Source organism: Pteronotus mesoamericanus, unplaced genomic scaffold (genome assembly GCF_021234165.1).
Source record: "Pteronotus mesoamericanus isolate MK-2021 breed Mesoamerican mustached bat unplaced genomic scaffold, CSHL_Meso_final scaffold_54, whole genome shotgun sequence".
Taxonomy (NCBI): Eukaryota; Metazoa; Chordata; class Mammalia; order Chiroptera; family Mormoopidae; genus Pteronotus; species Pteronotus mesoamericanus.
In genome coordinates, this window is record NW_026555321.1 from 20,372,565 (window position 1) to 20,396,566 (window position 24,002).

The following is a 24,002-nucleotide window of genomic DNA, read 5'->3' on the forward strand; positions in this document are numbered from 1 at the left end:
GACCCAATTTTATTACATGCAAAAAAAAATTAACACCACTATTACTGTAATCCCAGTTAAGGAAAGAATAGTTCTCATCACAGTTTGTCTGCCATAAAGTGATCTTGCTAAGCTTGGTGTTCCTGCTCGTCCTGTCCAACGTACAAGCCAGTCTCCATGTATGGATCACCTGCCTCCTAATGGCTAATCATCTTGGTACTTCCACTACCTGAAACACGGGAGAAGTGTTAGTGGTCTTGGAACAGTGGTTCTTAACCTAAGATGTACCTGGGGAGGTTTTTAAAATTCCGATGCCCTGACCGTATCCCAAACTAATGGAAATAAAATCACTAGGGCTGGGTCCATCCTCAGAATTTTTTAACTCCGCAGGTGATTTCATGAACAGGCAAGGCTGAGGACCAGTGATTTAAAAAACATCTATCATGAAGAGCAGAGGCTAAATATCTAAGTGAAATTTGTAACATTACTGCCTTAATCTATTTTCAGGTTTTTAGGCATGGAGACCGAAGTCCCATTGAAACCTTTCCCAATGACCCCATTAAAGAGTCCTCATGGCCGCAAGGATTTGGCCAACTCACTCAGGTTGGTTGGATTTTTAGCAAACATTGGTGATAAGTCTCAAGGGAAACTAAACATTGTGGGGTTTATAATCTATTGAAACTATATAGCTACTTAAATTACTCAGACCTGGGAAAATACTTTGCACAGTCACCTGGGATCTGAAAGTCTAAACTTTTTCAGTTGAGGAACAGGAGGAACTAATGGTTAGCCTAGTTCATTTCTGATTATGTCCAAGTCTCACCCTTACTGACTAGTTACTGTGGGAAAAGTATAGAGAAGTGCCTGTTTTGATCTTTTTTACTCTGTGGGTTTTATTAAAGGATAAGAGATGTGCATGGACAACGGAAGAATACAGGAGTTTAGAGATGCTGAAGAGTACCAAAAGCCAGCCCCTGAGTTTCTCGGGCTCCACCTGAGAAAGTAGAAAAGAGTCTTGTAATCAATAAGCTGAATCAACAGTGTTGGGGAAACATGATTCTTCTGGAAGTGCTGATAGCAAATTTGATTTCTTGTCAGCTGGACATGCTGGGGTTGTGCCCTCCTTATAGGTGGCCACTCCCACACAGGAAGCCCTACTTCCTATAGAGCATCTAAAAAGAAGCTGGGGAACAAAGGCAAATGCAGTCTCTGCTCCAGTGCCCCACATCCTTCACTTGCAGAGGGCTCTTCTGTTTGGAGCTGTAAGGCCAGGTGCATTGCCTCTGTCCTGACCAAAGCACTGTTTAAGTATATTAAGAAGATGTCAAGGAATGTTTAGAGTTGGATATCTTCAACACTAACGGGTCTTAATCTTGGCCAAACGCTGGAATTATTTGAAGAGCTTTAAAAAGTATTGATGTCTGCCTGGGAGATCCTTATTTAATTGGTCTAGAATGTGGCCTGGATATTGTGATTCATAGAAGCTCCTTGGTTGATCAGGTGACTTGAATGTCAGCCAAAGCTGAGAATTACTGTCCACACTCAACTACAGTGTTTTATAGAGAAGGAAACTTAGAGAGGCTATTTGAGGCGCAGCATCTACTGGCTCTCAGGTCAGAGCTCTTTCCACCATAGCTTACCCAGCTCGTGACTTCCTGAGTAAGAGGTACTACAACAATTCAGGGCTGCTTCTTAATAGTTATGGCTGTATATAGACTCCTGTTCCCTTGCTGTGCTTTTGCAGTAAGACCAAAATACTCTTCCAGATTATGGGATCTGTATTCTTCCTCTGAGCTTTTCGACTAACCATCAGAATCTCCTAGAGCAGTGTTTTTTGATCTTTCAAGCGCAAATGAATCATTTGGAGATCTTGTTTAAAATGCAGATTCTAATTCAGCTGGTCTCACATGGGACTTGGGATTCTGCATTTCTAACATACCTCCAGGTGATGACTTTGGTGTTGGTAAATGGACACCCTTGAAGTAATAAGGTTCTAGAACTGAAATCTTACTCTTGATCATGTACTTCCAATGTGCCATATTTTGCTGTGTATAATGCACACTTTTTTGCCCAAACTTCTGAGGGAAAAATAAGGATGTGAATTATACATGAGTATAATAATTACATACCATGGGTATAATAATCCTGTGTATGATGCACACAAAAACATGGGTGCACATTATACATGGCAAAATACAGGCACTTAATGACAAGTGATGGCTTTCTAGATCAGTGGTTCTCAAAGTGTGGTCCCTGGATGAGCAATATAACCATCACCTAGCAACTTGATATAACTAAAATCTTTGGCCCCATCCACTAAACCCGAAACTCTGGGGTGGAAGCCTCAGAATTTTTGTTTTAATGAGTCCTCCATGTGATTCTGTGTACGGTCAAGTTTGAAAAGCACTGCTCTGTAGAGGATGGCTGTTTCCTCAAAAGGTCAGCTATAAGTTAGAACAACGATGAGACTCAGAGTACCTGCTTATTCAGCTACCCAGGTCATCCAGGAAACTCACAAACCTCAAAGCACACACTGTTCCTTTTTTACCTCCTTCCCCATTCTCTAGGGGGTGGTGGTGATAGTGGCAGCCAGGAGTGACAGGCAAATGAGTGAGTGGGACCAAATAAAAGCCACAGTGACCACGTCCTCTTTGACTTGTGATGCTCTGGTGAAGCTCTGGATTTAAGACAGACTTGAGTGCGGTGTTTCTCAAAGCATGGTGCTCTGCTGCATGGATCTGAATTCTTTGGGGTACTTGTTAAAATGCAGATTCCAGGGCTATACCCCAGATTTAATGAGCAGGAGTCTCCGGAGGAAATGCTTAGGAATCCACATTTCAACAAGCACCCCTAGATAAATTTTGCTTCTCATGCACAGTAATGCTAGAGGACTACTGAGGTAAAGCAGTGCTTTTCAATAATTACTGACCATCAGAATCTTAAGGAGCTTGTTAAAAACAGATTCCTGAGCTCATTCCCAGAGTAGGTGGGGCCCAAGAAATTAGTTTCTAACATACTCCTAAATGATGCTAATAATACTGCTGATCCACAGGCTATACTTTGTAACAGGCTCCAGTTTGTCATATACCACATACAGATAAACTATACAAATAATAAAACATTGCACCCAGAAATTGAAAGTCATCTTCAGATTCATCAAATCCAACCTCTTATCAGATGGTTGAATATCTTCCTCCAACGGCCCTTCCAACACCCCCAAGTGGTAAACCTGTCCTTTGAATGCTCTGTCAACAAAGATGACGATTGAACGTTCTACCACAACAGAGAAGAATCACTTACATAAACCAGGTCTGTCACCAACTATTCACTGTGCAAGGCTCTATGTTAAGTGCTAATGAAGATGCAGGGTTTTCTCAGGGCATCATGACTAAAAATTACGGCTTTCTTTTCTTGTTTTCATTTACAAATGTGTTGTTATGGTGGACCTGTTAAAAGTACACCATTGTCCACTCTACTCATTAGATGAGGAGAGAAGAAATGCATAAATAAGATTCACAGAACTTACTTTAGTAATTTTTGCTTTTATCTTCCCCCCAGCTGGGCATGGAGCAGCATTACGAACTTGGAGAGGCTATAAGGAAAAGATATGGAAAATTCTTGAATGAGTCCTACAAACATCAAGAGGCAAGTTGGGGGAGCTAAAAGTGGGAACCTTGTCCCTCTGAAAGAATTTAACATAATGTTGCATTTGTCAAAGCTCTTTGCCTGTTTCCCAAGGAACTTAAACAAGTCAAATACCTTATTTAGAAATGTGCTTCTCTTAATAGAAATATTTTGTTCTGAAAATAATTATGAATAGGCGTAAGTTCAAAATCTTATAGACATCTATGGCAAATACTTGAGCTTGGCAGGTAGTGGCAAGTAGCCACCACTTAATTGGTCCCTTGTCAATTCAGCTATTGGCATACCAGGTTGCTTTATAGCACGGCATGCTCATAATACTGTCTCTTCCATAATAGATCTTATGATCATGACACTATCACAATGTCTGCTAATATTTTGGTATGGGTATCCTGCCCTTTCTCCAATATAGCTGCACAGGAAAAACCCACAGTGCCTCTCAGTTGGTTGCTTCTTTGATTTTTCCCTCTTCAGATTTATGTTCAAAGCACGGATGTGGACCGGACTTTGATGAGTGCTATGACAAACCTTGCAGCCCTGTTTCCTCCAGAGGGTATCAGCATCTGGAATCCCAAACTGCCCTGGCAGCCTATCCCTGTGCACACAGTCCCTCTTTCCGAAGATAAGGTCAGTATGCTGGGAACACCAGCAGATTCTGTTGGTCCTGGAAGGAGTAATGCAGGTTGCTCAGTGCTTGTAGATTTGGGAGCCTGGACTCTCCTTGGGCTGTGCAGCTTTAATTCTTTCCTAAATAAAGGTACAAAGGACAGTGCAGAACATAGAAAGCCTAAGGCCATAGAAGGTAGGAACAGAATTTCTCTTTGGTTCTTTATTATTTATTTGGCTTTCATTCTTTCAACTTAGGGCAATTTGCCCCTTTCTGTCTACACACACCCACACTCCCCCCTCCCCCTGCCATACACACGGCTCCTAGTGTTCTGCCTTAAGTTATTTTGACAACCCACACAGAGTTCTTCCCTCTCTAAAATATCCTAAGACCTCTTTACCTACAAAGTAACCCTAAAATCCCCATTTCTAGGTAGAAAGAACGAGTTGAGTATATCACTGGTACCCAGCCCTTTATATGTGTTATTGAATTTATCCTTCATAACAACCTTGAATGGGCAACATTATTGTTCTCCTTTGACTGCCAGGGAAATTAGCACTTAGAGAAGTTATCCAAAATGGACCCAAAGCCACACAACTGGTAATCTACACTACTGGAACCAAGCAATTCCAGAGCCATGTCCTTCTCTGTGAATTAGTAGCTCTCAAACTTAGCTGCTTATCAGAATCACCAGACAATTTTTTTAAAAATCCTGATGCCCAAGGCACTCTATAGCAAATCAGAATCCCTGAGATTGGGACCCAGGCATCAGCGTTTTTTAAATCATCTCCCTAGATGATTCCAGTGGACAGCCAAGTCTGAGAACCAGTACTGTAAAGCAAGCTGCTTTGAGAGAAATCCTCAGATTTATTTACACTGGTTGGGACTGATCAAGAACTCTTTGACCTTTTCAGAGGAATTGCTATCTTTTTTTAAGGACCTTATTTATTTATTTTTAGACAGAGAGGAAGGGAGGGAGAAAGAGAGGGAGAGAAACATCAGTGTGTGTTTGCCTCTCCTGCGTCCTCCACCGGGGACCTGGCCCACAACCCAGGTATGTGCCCTGACTGGGAATCGAACCAGCAATCCTTTGGTTCGTAGGCTGGCACTCAATCTACTGAACTGCACCAGCCAGGGCTGCTATTTCTTAATTGTAATAAGTAAATCTAACTGATCTCCCAGGTGTAGAATTTAAGACTATATGAAGGAAATAGTTGGGGACAAGGAATCCTTCTAATTCCCCTGATGCATTAAAAACATGACCGTCTTACCTCTCTGTGGCCAAGGCTTATCATGACCGCTGGACCCTGGCCGTGGCTCAGTGACCTCTCGGGTAGGTGAGTATTCTCTTTGCCCTGCCAGTGCTCCTAGAAATTTGACTTAATTGCTACATCTGGTGACTTAAAACTTTTCCCCAAATGCTTTGTAGAGACAACTCAACCCTGTCAACCTCACTCTAGGTAAATATGCTCCAGCTGATTTTCTTGGTGTTTCATAAGGAGACAGGATTATTTATTTATGCATCTTTTTATCACATAATCAGGAGTGAAATATTATGATTATCAGTGTTCTCAAAAGTTTATTAATATATTCTTCCCCCAAAAAAAGACATTTTTTGCTGCCTTTTCCACTTAGATAAAGACTGGACAGGGCACCAAATTTAGCCAAACTAGTCCAAGGTAACTATTAAACCCTTAATCCTGAAAGATATTAATTAAATTAAATAGTAAAGAGAATACAGGTGCTACTAGAAGAAGAGGAAAATGGGGAGAGTGAGGGAAAATAAGAGAAAAACACGTAAGATTACCTACCTATGTCTTCCAGCTACCTACTTACTAAGATGAAAACAGTTCTCTCTAACATCGACTAAGAAGTCTAACAAAATCCATCAATCAACAGAAAGTGTTTCTCAGAGCCATGCTAAGTGCTGTGGAGAAATATGAAGCCAGGTTTCTATGTTAATTTATAATCTATCTGATGAGAAAAAGCTCACGTGTGTGAAATATGTAGACTATAAAATGGTGAGCAATGATTTCAAATACAATCTGTGCTTGCTGAAGGAGTTCAGAGAAGGAGATGTACATGGAGCTACCAAAAGGCAGTCATTCAAGTCTTCATGGAGAGAGTGGGAACTTGAATAAGACCTTGGAGGAGAGGTAGGAAAAAGGAAGTCGGCGGAAAAACATGGCAGCAAGTGAGCACACAGAGTGCTTGCCCTTCTGTGTTCAGAGTTCATATTTAGAAAGAGTGAAACTATGTTGAGTACAGGTTAGAGAATCCAAATTGAATAGCCAGAAGGAACATGAGGCTGAAAGGCAGTGTCCAGCAGAAGCTTTAAAGTTGGGAAAACCTAGGTCAGACAGCCAACTAATTCAGACACTTGACCTTGAGCAACCCTGCACCTCAGTTTCTTTTTCTGTAAAATGGAAACAACAGTATCCACCTAACTTCTTTGAGAAGAAGTTGCATTTGAGAAAAGTTAGTTAAGAAATATAATATACTTTGTAAACTGCAACATGCTGGGCTGATGTTTAGTATTACTCTATACATTTTCATCCTGACTGTTTCAATGTATGGAATGAGAAAACTAAGGTCTAGAAAGGTTAAATAATTCATTAAAGCCTAGACCTTTCAATGAACAGTCCTGTGCTTTTTCTCTCAGTAACGTCTTTTCTAAACTATGGAAAATTTTGAAAGCCCTGTAAGGAAATTTAGATGTAAAGCAGTGGATTTAAAAGTATATCTTCTTCAGAATGTCAACCGCAATTGAAAAATAAAATTAAACACTTTTTTTCCTAAAAGTATAACACCCACACAATAAGCAGTGCTTCGAGGCATTTTTCTGACAACAGCTTGGAAGAAAAAGATACTTGAGCCTCTGAGAATAACTGTTGAAGCAATTCAGCAATAAGGAAGTGAAGGCCTGAAATTAGATGGTGTAGACGTTAGGGGAAGGGAAGAGAGGGAAGACAAGTGACATGCAGAATCAGAAATGACAGGAAACAAGTTATAAAGAAAAGTTTTCTCAGTAACTATTAATATACTCAGCCCTGTTCCAGGCAACTCAAAACACAGCAGTGAATAAAGTAGTCAAGATCTTGGTTGTCCTGGAGTTTCTATTTTGTAGGAACTAGATCATAAACAAGTAAATAAATGCAATCATCTCAGATGGTGACGAGATGCTTGAAGGAGCTAAAACACGGCAATGGGGTGGGGCAGGATGGTCAGAAAGTCCAGGGTGGGAGTCAGTGGGGGAGCGTCTCCAGCAGGGAACAGTCTGCAGAGACCTCGCGCCTGTGTGTTCAAGGGACAGCGGAGCCCCACAGTGCGGCTGGGAAGGGGTGAGAGAGGACGGTAGGGGGAGGGCAGGGCAGAGCAGGCGCTGGGCGCCGAGGGGAATTTGGGTTTCCTCCTAAGTAAGATGGAAAGCCAGTGAAGGTTATGAACCACAGAATGGCATGATCTGCTGACGCTTGAAAAAAGATTAGCGTTTGCAGAAGTGAAATAAAAAGGGCGAGTGGAGCCGCTCCTGGAGAATGAAATGTGAAGGTCGAAAGAGTGGACCCCAACTGACCAAGCAGGACGCTCTTGCACTGAGTTGAAACACCGGTTATGGTGGCTTGGGCTAAGAAGGGGAAATGCAGTTAAAGAAAAGGGGTCTATTCTGGAAATATTTTAAAAGCAAACAAGCAAAAGTAATGACTTCATGGAGCAGAATGATAAATGTTGCCATTGGTAGAACTAGAGAGGTTGTGAAGAGGAAATGGTTAAAAGTGAAGAAGTTGAGTTCAGCTTTGTACATGTTAAATTTGAAGAAGAAGACTACCATCCAAGTAGTGACATCCACCAAGGGCTGGACTAGCCACAGATGGAAAGTAAGAGCAACAAAATGAACTTGGGAGTCACCATTTGTTAAAACTACAGAAGATTGTTGAACTTAAACTCATTTTAGTGTGATCACTTTGTCCTCATTACAGGTCTTTAAATATATTTTTCTATTCTTCCTATTGATTTAATAGGTGCCTTCATTTTAGCAGTCTGAATTTGCAAGAATTAAGTCAACAAATGGTTAATTGATTCTTTCTAGGATCTGTCATTTATTTCTCTGTACTCATGTGAACCTAGAAATAAAAGGGGTCAGGAAAAAAGCAAGGTAGTGGTTATTATTTCACATGGAAAACCAGGAAGTGTAAATATTTACCAACAGCACAGTCCTATTTAGGCAAATTTATGAAAGAAAAAATAAAATGTTTTCAGTTCTGGGTATATATCCTATTATTTAAGACCTGCAAACCATTTATCACTTTCCCTTCAATTTTAGAATTTCTGTTCATCTCAAAACACATTTGAATCTTTTATTAAGCTCTCTTTGCATGTTTACAACATGGCTGCAGCATCTTTAGGGAAGCTCTCCTGACTCATAAAGGTTTTATGATTTTTCTTTTGTCCTCAGTTGCTATACCTGCCTTTCAAGAACTGCCCTCGTTTTGACGTACTTTGGAAGGAGACTTTTAAATCGGAGGAATTCCAGAAGAGGCTGCGCCCTTATAAGGTTAAAAAATAGTGTCATTTAGTGGTGTGAGTGTGAGGACCACGACAAAGGATGAAGCTGCAGCTTCTTAGAAGTGTGGGTGCAACGTGTCTGCAGGTGGCTGGTTATGGCAATGGGTTAGACTGTTTAATGAAGGTCAGTCATTACTACCTGGTCCCCATTGCTGAGCTGGGGCCACAAGTCAGTAAAGAAGCCAGTCTCTTTCGGATCTTGGACCCATGTCCCTGAGAGGAGCCAGGTGAAAGCGTGTATCTGGCTCAGGATCGATGCAATGCCGGAGTGAGAGGCTGGGGGGTTGGGACTATTGTTTGCATGTACAAAGGATCATTTTGGTTTTACTTTATGTTTCCACTTTGTGACATACCAGTTTTCAAGACTATACAAAGTGTAAATATGTGCTTGGTACTTTTAAAAATAATATTTTGAATCTGTAATACATTTATAAGTTCAAAAAAATATATATATATATATATAAAGGAATACAGTGCAAAGTCTCTCAGTGCCCCCACAGGTAACTGCTGGCAGTACTTTCTTATGCAGTCTTGCAGAGTCTTTATTCATATGCAAATAAATTTAAATATATTCTGGTACCTTCCCCCTTTATTACACAAAAGTGCTATATTATTTACAGTATGGGACACTTTTTTTTTAAACAAAATATCTTGGAAATACTTCTATATTTGTACATAGTTTCCTCACTTTTTTTTTTACTACTGTGTATTTGAACATATGGTCATACCACAATTTATTTAACCAGTCTCTATTGAAGGAAATCTGGGTTGTTTTCAATTTTTTATTTTTATAGCTGCCTGAATATCTTGTGCGTATAAATAATTTTCACAAGAATATCTGTGGAATAATATCCCAGAAGTAAAATTCTGGAGCAATTTAAAATATCAAATTACCCTCAAGACAACGGTTATACCAATTTCTACTCCTCTCAACAATGCATGAAGACTAGTTATTTCTCCACAGTCATGTCAACAGTGTGTAGACAACGTTAGGGATATTTGCCAATCTGTTAAGTAAAAAAATGGTATCACTAGACACATCTCCTCCAAAATCAGGAATGAGACAAGGAAGCCCAGTGTTGCTACGACATTGGGCTGTGGTAATTTTTTCTCTTATGATGACTGAGCTCTGGTACCTTCATCTTGTTTAATGCTATTTGTTTCATGAAAATATGCTTGGGTTAATATTAGTGAACTGTTTCCTAGAAAATTTCTCCATCAGACAATATCTTCCAAAATGCTTCCCAGAAATTGCTGCCAATGTCATCAGGCAAGTAGCTGAGCAGTGGGTCTCATTATCCTGACAATCTAAGAATAATACAGAACCTAGAGAAATGTTTGCATCCCAAGCATATTTCACACATATAGCAAGATACCAGGTCCTGTTTCTGCTGTGTTTTCCTGGGATGCTTTGGCCTGGGACATGCTTTCCCTTCTCACCTTGGCCAATCATTTATATGTGAGTTATACTTAACCTATTTCCAAAAAGAATGTTGAGACATTGCACGTCAGTCTGATTCCAGGACAAACTAGGAGCATGTGGCAGTAAGCCAGCTTTTGCTCATATTTTCAAGGTAATAATGAGAAATGATCAATTAGTATTTGTAAAATTCTTTAAGTTGGCATTATCATAGCCAATATTAATGGCACACCTTTCTGTAAAGAATAGCTGTACTTAACTGGTACTTAACTCACAGGGAACATTTGGCAATGTCTGAAGACATTTTCGGTTCTCACAACTGAGGGGACTAGAGAGAGATGACGCTGGTATCAAGTGGGTAGAGGCCAGGGATACTGCTGAACATATTATAATATATAGGGCAGCCCCCATAACAAAGAATTGTCCAGCCCAAAATATCAATAATGCTGAAGTTGAGGAATCCTGGTGTAGAAATTCTTTTTCCCCCTGTGTGTGTTTCAGGATTTTATAGACACGTTGCCAAAACTTTCAGGATACCATGGAAAGGAACTTTTTGGAATTTGGACTAAAGTCTACGACCCTTTATTTTGTGAGGTAAGAGAAATACTAAAAAGTAACTTGCAACCTGATTTTGTCTTATGCCTACTTTGAAATAGATGGGTACATTTTCTCTTGCTTCTTTGCAGATGTATTACTTATACTTTCTTTGACATTGCAACATAACTCAAGACTTCTTGTATTAACTTGAACATTCTGACTTCTTCTCACCATTACTTATGTTTTCACCTTTTAGAAAATTACAAACAAAATTGCTTTTCTTCTATGCTTTGTCTCTCAGGAATGCTGGGTTCCTGTCATGGATTTTAATGAAAAAACACAAAGTTATTGTACAGTAAGGGGAAAAAAATTATCTGATGTCTGGATATAAGAACAAGCAAACCGGCTTTAAGCCAAGCTATTCAATATGGTTTATTAGGAAAAGAGCTCCTTCTTGGTGTTTAATGCATACCAAACGACTTTTGTAGCTGGGTAAATTACTGAGTGTTTCAAGGACACATTGCATTTCTCACTCACTATGTGCCACCTACTGGCCAAAAGGTGGTGCTGGTTTCCAACCAGCTCACTGATTCCTGGGGCAAAAATTCTGACCACCCACGTGGCTCGTACCCCTTCTAATTTTGAGGACATTGTGAGTGTCTGGGGCGCATCAATTGTTTTCATCTGCTTCTCAGTAACAGATGACAGTTTCCCCCCCACCGCGTCAAAGTTTTTTTGACCCAAGCACACACTTCTTTCCCAATATTTTTACTTTTCTATCAGCATCTGTTTGAAGGAACGTGTGTTAGCCTATTTATAAAAGACTCTTCAATAGAGAAAAGAGCCCACATTATTATTCCAGTCTTGATTTTTTTTTTCTTTCTTACTACCATTTGATCTCAGCTATTCCATAATGTAGTTATGGTGTGTGGTTCCTTTTCACCTCTTTCTCTCTTGTTTCCTCACTTTTCTTAGGTATCCACTTTTATTCCCCCCTTCCCTCCCCTCCCTCCCTCCTGCCATTGAAACTTGGGCAATCTTAGTTAACTCTTCATAGCAGATAATAAATATTGGCGCAAGGTCTCTACCTGCCCTGTTGTACATGTACAGTCCAGTCATCAATTTGACAAATACTCACCAAACGCCTACTGTGTGCAAGTGCAGGCTTTCCTCAGGAGTCGGTGCACTAGAAGCTGATGGCAGTGGGAGTACATTATTGAAGGTTCTAGAAATATATTACCTTTCCCATCCATCTTCCTAGGCTGCTCGTTCAGCCCTTTTTTAAGGAAACAGTCATCTAACCGTGTCAGCTTGACCTTCCCCCCAGGTCAATAAAAAGATTTCAAAACCTTACATAAAAGAATAAGGTACACTCTTGCCCTACCTCACCCTTCCTCTGCAAAATATGAATCATCTTTTGACCCGGAGTAAAGCCAAAAGCTAAGGACTTGGTAGAAAGGGGCAAATTCGTTTCTGTGAATTATTCTTCTGAAATTCAATACCACTATTTACCACAAAGTAAAGTTTTCCTAGAAAGAAATGGCAGGACAAGAAAGGCTGGACCCAGTAGTTCTTGTGGAGTGAAAGATGATAAAAAGTTAACAAAGAGGGCAGTCAAAAATAAAAATACATGTTTTTTTTCCTTTTTCTTTGCTGCAGGGTACTCACAATTTCACTTTACCCTCCTGGGCCACAGAAGACACCATGACTAAGTTGAAGGAATTATCAGAATTGTCCCTCCTGTCCCTCTATGGAATTCACAAACAGAAAGAAAAATGTAGACTGCAGGGGGGTAAGTACCTTTAGAAACATGAGAGGAGCAAATTGGATTTGTTGTTGCACGATATAGCTCTAGCCCAGGTTCCACCACTACTCAGCTATGTGACCTTGGACAAATCACTTAATCACTCTCATACCAGTTCCCATTGTGCAAAATGGGGATAATAATGATATTTACTTCATAGGTCATAAGGATTTAAAGGAACAAATATATTCAAAAAGTTTAGAATAAATTCTACCTGGTATATAATATGCTGGCAATACACATTATGTGTTATTATAATTTTCAGTATTACCCATTCTGGGCCTTCTGGAAATTGAAAGCTTTGGGCTAAAGCTAAATTATGCTTTTCATCATCTTTAGGTCAAAATCAAGGATTTTGTGTCTGAGCCCCATGAAAATCAATTGTGTCTGGTGGCCTATAGGATGAATTATTCAAGCGGGCAGTATGACAAAAGTGGCCTGCGTTCCTGAAACCCTTGATGTGAAAGTTAATAAAACATATTTTTCAGGCTAATTATGCCCTGTAGGTTAATACCTATTGCAATTGACAAGCTCATGACTCAGCTTAAATTTTTCCATTGGTGTTGAAAACATTTATTTCTCAGTGATGCCTCTTCTCAACTAGATATGGCCCTTCATAGCATATGAATTCTATCATGATGAAGTAGACTGGGCAAGAGGATGCCAAGCCTTTATAATCATGAAAGGTGGGTGAAAGAAAGAAGCCAGGACCAGGCAGGAGAGGGCTAGACACTGAGACCTCTCAGGGCATCAGGTAGGCAGGCCAAGATATCAAAGGGTATGTCAGGTTCAGGTGCTGTTAATGTAGGCGTTAAAACTAAGGATGGAGAACAAGAAAAGGTCCATTATGGCACATTGACATAACAATGAAGCAATTTGAAGCCACAGGAAATGTTTCAAGTCATATGCTCTACACAGTTTGAGGAAAACAGTACATCCACAACAGGACTCCAAACATGGCCAGACTCTATTTGCGATGGGGTCAGGACAAGTTCTGCAGAACCCCTAGAGAATACATAGAGGCAAAGCATCCTCGTGGTTGGACCAGACAGCGAGGAAGTTCACCCAGGGCTGCATAGCTAGAGAAAGAATTCAGATCACCAGCCAGGAGAGGAATCAGTTGTAGCTACAAAAGAGTGAGGAAAGCTGTAACCAGAAGGACAGATAATGAGGTATGAAGTCAGGATGGTCAAGAGCAACTCCATATGAGGTGTACAAAGTAGCTTGTGGCAAATACTTTAGGACAGTGGTTATTAATGACGTGATGAAGTTGCAGGTCTGCTGTTAGAATGTCTTGATTGCACGGCACAGAGGCAGACCTGATAGAAATGTGCAAGTTCTTATCCTATGCTAAGGGCATAAGCAACAAGATCCAGCTCTTTGGGGGAGCATCCAGAGATGAATTTTTAATGGGATCTGGTATGTTGGGGGAAATTACCTGGCAGGATACAGACTGTGTGTAAGGACGGAGCCCAGGAAACAGCTCAACTGTACAAAACGCAGCAGAGGACGAAAGTTGGGCCTCGTTGGCTATATAAGCACCGGGCCTCATACATGGACCACAAAGTGCCAGCATTATGACTCAATACCAAGCCCCATTAGATGATGGAGCCAGGATTCTTGATTTATTTCTTTCAATCTAGTCATAATGGGCTCAGGAATTTAACCCCTTGCAACCCAAAATGCAGTCCAAGGACCAGCAACATTAGCTACCATCCAGAAATGCAAAATCTCAGCCCCCACCCCAAACCAGCTGAATCAGAATCTGCATTTTAATAAAACTCATAAGAACCTCATACATACATTAAAGTTTCAGAAACACTTTTCTAGATGCAAGAGATGGTGAAGACCAGAAAATCCAGGCCAGCATTGTCACTAGCCTAATAATAGATGCAGCAGTCTGTACATGAACACAAGATAAGGTTTACCCTAGCAGCTTGCTGCGGTTTCTTCTTTTTTTAAATTTGGTTACTAGAGGTTGTATTTCACAGAAGTCACTTCCCCTCTTGGGTCTCAGTTTTCCCGCCTGATGAGTGTATTCAACTGGGTTCTCTCTGTTAGAGTCCTTCCCTGAGGTGTGCTCTTAGCCTTGGACTCTTAAGGGCTGGTCCTCGGGTAGGGGGGGACACAGCTGTCCTATTTTCCCGAGGAAGTCCAGTGCTATTGAAAAGCCAGGAAGTTGTTTCCTGAGTGATACCTGCCAAAGCACCAGCTCAGTCTATTGTTCCAATCGGGGTAGGCAAGAGAAACTTGTCAGCTACATGCTTGTTGAATGATGAAGAGGCCGGATGCCACCCCGCCGAGAAAACGTGTATTGTCTGAATGACACAGAGTCACATGGGAACATCAGCATTTAGACCGGCATCTTCTGACCTTTGCCAAAACTCTGTGTTCTATCAGTTGGTTTCAGGGATGACACTCTCGGGTAATATCCTCCTTATCCTCACCCAACCACACATATACACCACCCCCCCCAAGAAAATCCTTACAGTTCATTTAGAAATATCTGGCCAGTAACATTCGTATTAATGGAAACCTCTTCTTGCTCTAGACCAGGCGTTGGCAAACTACGCCTTACGCTTCCAAATCCAGCCCGCTGCCTATGTTTTGTAAATAAAATGTTATTGAAACACAGCCACTCTCATTCTTAGGCTGTGTCTCTGGCCACCTTTGTGTTTCCACCCAAGAGTGAACCATTGTCACAGACACTCTGGCCCACAAAGCCTAAAATATTTACTACCTGATCCTTTACAGAAAAAGGTTGCCAGTCTGTGCTGTAGCCCAAGAGTGAGTGAAGTGGTGTTCATGTTTTCCAATCAATGGCGTTTTGTCTAGTTTATGCAGATTTAATAAATGATGCAACAGGCATCCCAGAAGATAGCTGGTATTACAGCAGGGTCTAATGACCAAGAGCAAGGGTTTTGAAGTAGGACGTGCCGGGTTCAGAGAGGCCCAGCCTGTCTGCTCACAATTGTGTAATCTTGGACAAGTTGCTGAACTTTTCTGATTCTCAGTTTCCCCTCCTATAAAACATCATTCCTGGGATGCCAGAGCTTGGGCATAATTGTGATCATTTCCCCTAGTTTCTCCTAAAACAATGTGGGCAATCCCTCCAGACCAAGAGCTAATATCTTTCCATTATCAACACTGAAGGCGGCTGCAAAAGCACCTCCTGACAAGGGACATGTTGATGAAGGTTGTCATGACTCACAGAAAGTTGACCACAGGGTTTAGTACCAAATGTGACATGAAGATAAGACTAAAGTCCAAGAAGAGCTCCCTAAAGGCAGCTTCCCTGGGACAGAGGGATGTAGGCCTGCTGGAGATGTAGCATCCAGATGCTTCTATTCTTAATCAAAGTCCTAGCATCCACAGAAAGCAGGTCATCTTCCTCGGTAATTATCCTTTAATGTGCTTGTTGCTATACAGACCAATAAAGTCTCTTCTTATTTTTTATGTGCTTTTTGAGGACTGAAAACATGTCTGATTCACCGAGCAAAGTATCTGGCCCAGTGTGGCTGCTCAGGGTGTGTCTGTTAACATCGATGCCCTGCTCATTAAAAACACAAAGAAAGAAACAAAAAAACTGGTTATTCTCAGGACAAAAGAGCACATGTGTAATAGAAAGACCACCAACAGAGACACAAGGGGTCTTCAGGTGATGGTGGTGGGAGTCCCTCAGGCAACATGTCCCCCAAACAGCGCCTAGCACCTCAAGGTACCCCCAGCCTTTAGTGTCTGCAGACAGGGTAGAGACCGGGCTGTGCATCTGCTTTTCACTGCCTCAGGAGCAACGACTGTGAAGGGTAGAAGCTCTCATCTCTGCAGACACAGGAAAGCTAAAGATGCTGGCGGCCCCACTGGTAGTGACATCCAGGGGAGCCTGCAGAAATGGTCCACAGGAAACAGTCCGCAAACAGTACAGACACCTAGAGAGCTTTCTGTCAGGATCTCTAACAGGTCCAGCTGCCGGAGAGTGAAAGGAAGAGGTGAAGACAGAGAAGTACATGGCCTGCTGTCATTTCAGGTCTGCCCTGGAGAAGAGTATGGGCTAACAACTCTTAAAAAAAAAAAGAAAGAAAGAAAGAAAAAGAAAGAAAGAAAGAAAAAGAAATCCATCTAAAATCTCTTCCAAATTCCTCAGCTTCCTAACCTGAGCTTTAACAAAATCTAATGTAGTGGAGTCCCGGTATGCCAGGCCAGCTCTCCTTCCCCAGCTATGTGAGGCACTAATATCTCCAGGCCTCGGCTTCCTCACCTAGAAATGGGTACAAGTCAGGATTCAGTAAAATAATGTTTGTAAGTCACACTGCTAGCACACAGCAGATGCTCATCCAAAATTAGTTCTTCTCCTCTCTTCTTAAGCCTTTGAGGATCATGGTGGAGAGAACCATTAAGTATGAATTTACTGAAAGCTTATTAACTAAAATAGAAGCCCGTGTTTGTTCCAGCTCCATGGCTGATCTATCTTTTTTAAGGTGTCCTGGTCAGTGAAATCCTCAAATACATGAAGAGAGCAACTCAGCCATCAAACCACAGAAAACTTATCATGTACTCTGGAGTAAGTATTTTTGATTCCACTCGACCCTCCATTTGTTCAGGGGTGTAATCTCTTGGCAGTGGGGGCCTCATCTTCTTCATCATCATTTCCCTATTGCCCAGTAAATGGTAGACATCCGTTCAAAGCTTTAAAATTAAATACATAATTCTGGCCCTTGAGTTTACAATTTAATACTAACAAGAAGACAAATAAACATAAAAACACCACGCAAAAAAAATACGGAAACTGGACACAAGCCAGTGCTTTGGTGCCTCAGAGAAGAAAAGCATTTGCTTCTTTTCCAGACCAAGGCATCCACAGGAGAGGAAAAGCTTAGTGTGCAGGACTTGGTGATGAACTGGAATGTGGGTGGAGGGCAATGACATGCAAGGTAAAGCCACAGATAAAGGCAGTGTTTCAAGTCTTGATGACTGCAAGGAAGCTGGAACCATGACCAGAAGTGGTCTTGGGCCAGGTGACTGTACTGGTTAGACAACTGGGTTTGAAATGCCCTGAGGGTGTCCAAGAAGAAAACTCCATGTAGCAAAGGGATAGGTAGAAGACAGAAAAAGAAGAGGAGTTGCAGCTTGAAGTTAGAGCTGCATGTGGGTACAGGAAGAAAAAAGAGAGAGATCCATCTTGGAGCAGGAGACGGAGGAGAGACAGAGTTGGAGGAGAGTTTGCAGGCCACATGCACTGAAATGCCTGCCCATGGGGCCTGGGATGAGCGGGAAAACTGGACATAGAACGCTGACTCGGTCTTTCACCCGCTGTCTTCATGACAGAGGACCTCCCAGGTGTGGTTTGCCTGGAGAGAGCCATGTTTTCATTCTGCGCAGAGATGGAAGCGGTGGTTGAAGACTCTGTTTATCATCAGGGATTCTAAATGGTACACTAGTGGGCTAGAGGAAGAGCTCAGAGAGTACAGGGCTTCCTGGAGAGAGGAAGACCTGAAAAGTCAATTATGCGATCTTTCCAGTTTTTTTTAATTGAATTTATTGAAGTGACATTGGTTAATAAAGTTATGTAGATTTCAGATATACAATGCTCCATCTTTATATTCCATCGTGTGTTTACCACCCCAAGTCAAGTCTCTTTCCATCACTATTCTATCAGTATTCTAGTTTTTAATCTGGTTTCTAATTCAAACTTGTGTGACTTCTGGCAAGTCATTGATCTGTAATGCCATTTCTTTCTTTAGCAAACCAGTCCTAGCCCCTTTTGAATATGTGTACACTGCAGTAGCGGTCAGGCAAAAACAAATGTTATACTCATTTCATGTATATGGAAGTTGAGGATTTCCTAAAGTTAGATAGCTAATCAGTGACAAAACCAGTCCCCTACGCCTCCCAGCTGCTCTTGGGTAAAGAGTGGACAATTATTTTTTAAGCTACACACTCTGCTTCTTTACATTTTATCCTCCCTAAACATTTATAATGTCATATAGCCTCCCCCTCCAATTTTAAAACCGCAGATTCTTCTTATCTATACAAAAATAATCTAACATTAATATGTTTCAAAATATTTTAAGATTGAATGAAAACCAATGACATAAACTGAAACAGACACCACTGGGAACAGACACAGGGGGAAAAATCACAAGACTTGACTTAAATGTACTTTCTTCTCTATGGGATTACATGACATTAAGCAAGTTGCTTAATTTCTCTGGGTCTGTTTCTTCATCTTTTAAATGAAGTAATGATATGTATAGAAATCTCACTGCCTAGCACATAGCAGATGCTCAACCAAAATTAGTTCTTTCCCCTTGTACTTATTAAACCACTGGGGATATGGGCAACTTAATTTTATCACAAACTATCACGGTGCTCTGCACATGCTTAATACGTACCTATTGAATGTAAGTCTGAACCAGAGGTAAAGATCAAAAATTTGTTTCAAATCTTTGTAGCATGACACAACTGTGAGTGGCCTGCAGATGGCGCTAGATGTTTATAACGGAATCCTTCCTCCCTACGCTTCCTGCCACTTCATGGAATTGTACCTTGAGAAGGGGTAAGTGTCTAGGAGGTTCTTTTCAAAATTATCACTGGACCTGAAGTTTTGTTATTATTTTTACTGTTAGCTAGACTATATCCTTAAAATACTTAATTTTTAGTTAGGTACATAAACTTTAAAATCCTATGCTATATTAAATAATGCACTAAATTAAAAATACTACTTTTTCCCCACTTTCACATCTTACGAAACAATTTACCCAAACTTTTATATGCATCTTCACTTCTAGTGGCCTTCACCACTAGAGAGAAATTTGAATCCCCTAAAATTGTTTACCAGATATATTAACTAATAAGAATGATTTCAGTTGTTGTAGAAACCCCAAATTCTTGGAGGCTTACCTAATCCAATGGAGATTTATTTCTCACTCATCTGACAGCTCAATGCAGATGTTCTGACCAGTAGGAGGTGACTCATGGAGTGAGTCACACTTAGTGATTCAGGGACCCAGAGTTCCATCTTTCGGACCTGCAATTTTCAAGAGCCTGAGCTCATCTGCAGGAAGCTTGCAGAAAGGAACAAGAGGGTGGAAAAAACAACCTGCTTAGGAACCCTCTTAACCCAGAAGGGGCACATATCACTTCTACTTACTTTCTACTGGCTAACATGAGTCACTTGGTCCCACTGAGGTGCAAAAGCATCTGGGAAATATAGCCACTGTTCAGCCATAAATCTATCCTATGGAAAGAGAGTCATGAATTTTGAAGGACTTTGACGGGTCATCTTTGCCATATCATCTTGAGATTAAAATGCTGTCACTGGAAAAGCTGCCCTACAATAGAAGAGCTCATTCACATACTATTAAGGAAGTTTCTAAAAACATCTTAGAAGTGAATATTTATTTGTGTAGTTTTTTAAAGTTATGTTTTAAAAGGCTTGTTTATAACAACATCCAAAAGTAGCAATAGTGCAGTTACTGCTTCCTACCCCACAAAAATCCCTAAATCCATCTTGAATTTCTCTCTTTCCTCTTTGGCAAATGACTTTCATAAGTGCCTCAAACTAGCTTTACTGAGATTGGTTTAGGCCCATGGACCTTCCCGGAACAGTACACTGTTTTTTGAAATCAAGTATGGAGGGAGCCGTCTTTAATATGAGAGTCAGTAAGAACTTGAATATATAACTACTCCCTCATTTAGAAGTATAATTTTGATAAAGTTTTTGCTGTATATTCAAGCAAACATGCTATGCAGTATTCATATGCCCTGGTTAAGGAGAGGGGAGATAGATTCATTCAGAGGAAAAACTGAAAAATACTGAGACGAGAAAAAGAAGAAGCCAATGAGGAGCATAAAAGAGAAAGAATATGAGAAAGAAACCCCAACACTCCACCTGCCACGCGGTTCCTTCTCAAAGACTCATCAAATCACCCCCAACTCCTCCAACCATAGACTTTCAGCCTCTCAGCCTCTCCTCTGATTAAGTGTCCCGGCCCCCACCTTCTCTGCCCTGGTCATCTAAAAAACCAGCCTCCCCCCAACTTTTTACGCTCCAGATCTGGCCCTCCTGACCCAATATCCCCTCTCCTACCCCTGTTGGTTAAAATCTACTTGTTCCCATCAATTCTTCTACTAGTCCCTCAGCTGATGTGTTACGGGCCAGACAGAAAGAAGTTTAGGGGCAGTTCAACAACACAGAACTAACAGAGCTCTCTCCTCTCCCTTCCCCCACCAGGGAGTACTTCATAGAGATGTACTATCGGAATGACACTCGGCACGAGCCATACCCCCTCACACTGCCAGGCTGCACGCCCAGCTGTCCTCTGACGAAGTTTACTGAGCTGGTTGCCTCCGTGATCCCCCAAGACTGGTCCGCAGAGTGTAGAATCACGGGCAAACATGAAGGTACTAAGGACGTTTTGAACTAGGTTGCATGTGAAGCCCTGCAGAAAGGGCAGAACACCCTGTCTTAGGGTGGATTGTGCTTGGAGAATATAGCTTGGCCATTACCCCCCAGACATGAAAGAAATAGTTTTGGAGTGATAATTGTATGCTTCAGAGACCCCTATTTCAGGCAACTCCTACATCTCTACCTGGCCCTGCTCTACCCCTACTTGCCATAAACCCTGACTTGACATTTTTCAGTGTTAATATAAAAGGGCATCAAGGCTAAATTAATCAGAGAAAAAACTTTGATCAAAGTTCATGGGGCTGCCATGAACTACATGGTTGGCCACTTAGGACATCTTGTTGTTTAAAGATTTCAAGATTTTTTAGCAGAATCTAAAAAATCTTGAGGCTGTTCTTTGAGTGCCTGAAGTGGAGCAGATTTCAAACAAAATCCATAATCTTGGTGAGAGCCAAGAAGAGACTTTAATCCTAAACTAATGGGCAAAGAACAAACTTATTCATTATTCTCAGCCTTCTCACAAGAAGCAAAGAAGTGAGATACAGTAGAGAGACCTGAAGAAGTCTTCTACACCAGGAAACTTGGTCCTATATTTTAAAATTTCTGTTAAAATGCTTTGGGTGACAGAGCTGAAGAATAAATACCTTTTTGTATCCTTTGGCCCTGGAAAACTCATGTTACTTTTGAAGAAACCAAAAGCAAACTTGCCAGAGAACTTTGCTGTACATAATACATATGGCAGCTCTTGGAGTACAAACACCATAGCAAGTAAGTAATTTGATGAGAACAAGATAGTGAGGCACAACACAACAGAGAGGGGAGACCTGCATGAGTGCAGTTGCTCTTGAAGCTCCCAATGGGAGGAAATATTGAATGTGGAAGTGATTTAAGAGAAGGAGTATGATGACACATTTCAAACTGGAGCACAATTAGAAATATCAGAATGTCCTGAATGCCTCCAAAGTCAAAACTTGCTGAAACGTTGAAAGTGTGGCTGTGATACCTGCTCTGAAGACAACAGCAATGCATACGGCTTTGATCCTGGTATCTTCAGAAAACCTAAGCACTCAGGTCCTGTTGAAACTACTCATTACATAAGAAGAAATCATGTTCAGACAACAACTCTTTAGAGCCCTGTAGACTTGCCATGTGCCAGATGTAATACATGTAGAGAACAACCATATTCCATTTACAGTATTCCATTGTGTAAATGTACCATAGTTTGGAATACTGTGCAGCGAGAAGCCTTCTCTGACATTCCTACCTCTCTCCCTCCAAATGTAGGTAGCTTCTATTCCCATGGCAACCCTTGTAGTCCTAAAACACAAACCCTTGTTATTCTGTGTAAATATAAAGAGCTACTACCCTTCGCAACAGCATGGATGGAACTGGAGAGCATTATGTTAAGCGAAATAAGCCAAGGGGTGAAAAACAAATACCATATGATCTCACCTGTAAGTGGAACATAATCATCAAAACAAACAAGCGAGGAAAATATAACCAGCAACAATGAAAGAAAAAAGAAACTGACAGTAACATGAGGGGAGGAGGAAGGGAGTAACGGGGAAAAGAAGGGAAAGGGTCAAGTCAAGGAACACATACAAAGGACCCATGGACAAAGCCAAAGTGGGGAAGGATTGAGGGTGGAGCAGGGGAAAGTGGTGACAGAAAAATGGAGACAAATTTATTTGAACAATTAAAAAAAAACACACGCGTCCCAATCGAAAAAGAGAGAGAGAGAAGGCTTCTTGCAGGAGGTGACAACAGACCCATCTGAAATCAGTAAGGATGTAGGTTTCTAATGGAGTGGTGCAAGGTACTTGGACATATCAAACATTCTAGTGGCTTGAAGCTGGAAAGGATAGGGAAGTTACTCAGCAGAAGATTCAGAGTTCAAAGCAATTCCCACAGGTTTCCTTCAAGAGACCAATTACAAAGAGATAAAATATGATCTCCACAAAAGCAAGGATTCTATCTGTTATATTTTCTGCTATATCTGTCTTCAGAACCTAGAAGTGCCTGTGGCTGGCATGGATTGGCACTGAATGAGTGTATAAATTAGTTACCCTTCCTCCCTGAACCTACTCCAAGGATTGGGGGGAGGGAGACAGAGAGAGATAGACAGACGGACAGACAGACAGACAGACATTGATTTGTTGTTCCACTTGCATATGCATTCATTTGTTGATTCTTGAATCAAGATGATGCTCTAACCCACTGAGTTACCCCACCAGAGCAGATTCCATCTTAATTAGCAGCAGTCTCTAGTAACCTGGGAGTTAGTTTAGATGCACCCTTTCCTTCATCCTCCTCAGTTAATCTGTCACCTCTTACTATGTTTGTAGAAATCTTTTCCTCAAAATAGTGGTTTTAAGGAATTCTCAAGTTCTCAGTCTCAACAATTCAAGATCCATATAGAGTGAAATATAATTAAGCAGCAGAATATGTTCATTAAAACAAACAAACAAACAAACAAACTCGGGGACCGGTGAGCTGGAGCCAGCTCAGACAGATCAAGAGTGGGATGTGTGCTTCCCAGCTCTGCATTCAACAACTTCATTTTGTCATGGCTGGAGTATTTTCACCACAGAAGTCAGCATATGCCACAAATCAGAGTGTTGTTTTTGATTTTTGTTTTTTAAAAATGTTTTATTGTTTATGCTGTTACATTGTTTCCCCTTGTTTCCCCTTTCGTCCCCCTCCGCTCAGCCCTCCCCCCACTTCCATAGTCAATCTTCACACCATTGCCCATGTCCATGGGTCCTCCGTCTATGTTCTTCGGCTAATTCCTTCACCTTCTTAGACCCAGTTACCAGCACACAACTGGTTTTACCTCATGGAAATCATGTTAAGAGTCTGTAACATGAGGTGGTCTTCAACAAAGTGAATTTAATATTTAAACTTATTTAAGTAAAATGGATTGCATTTGTCCTATACAGTCTCACACAGTGATGCTCAGGGCAGCAGGTGAACATTCAGGAAGACAGATTGTGTTCATGTTAGGAAACTTCTGGGACTGAAATTGTCTCCTGGGCTGGGTCAT

The 24,002-nt window shown here is 41.1% G+C and overlaps 1 protein-coding gene across 2 annotated transcripts in view; it reads left to right on the top strand.

Moving 5' to 3' along the window:
• ACP3 (acid phosphatase 3) overlaps window positions 1–24,002 on the top strand; it is a 41,791-nt gene that overhangs the window by 10,322 nt on the left and 7,467 nt on the right. Inside the window, exons 2-10 of one of the 2 annotated variants that reach the window (XM_054594866.1) lie at window positions 487–582; window positions 3,538–3,624; window positions 4,096–4,248; window positions 8,682–8,780; window positions 10,713–10,805; window positions 12,408–12,540; window positions 17,031–17,113; window positions 19,005–19,108; window positions 20,786–20,955. In XM_054594866.1, coding sequence (XP_054450841.1) covers window positions 487–582; window positions 3,538–3,624; window positions 4,096–4,248; window positions 8,682–8,780; window positions 10,713–10,805; window positions 12,408–12,540; window positions 17,031–17,113; window positions 19,005–19,108; window positions 20,786–20,955 — 1,018 coding nt within the window. The remainder of the gene's footprint in view (window positions 1–486; window positions 583–3,537; window positions 3,625–4,095; window positions 4,249–8,681; window positions 8,781–10,712; window positions 10,806–12,407; window positions 12,541–17,030; window positions 17,114–19,004; window positions 19,109–20,785; window positions 20,956–24,002) is intronic. The other variant, XM_054594865.1, reaches the window with a different exon arrangement.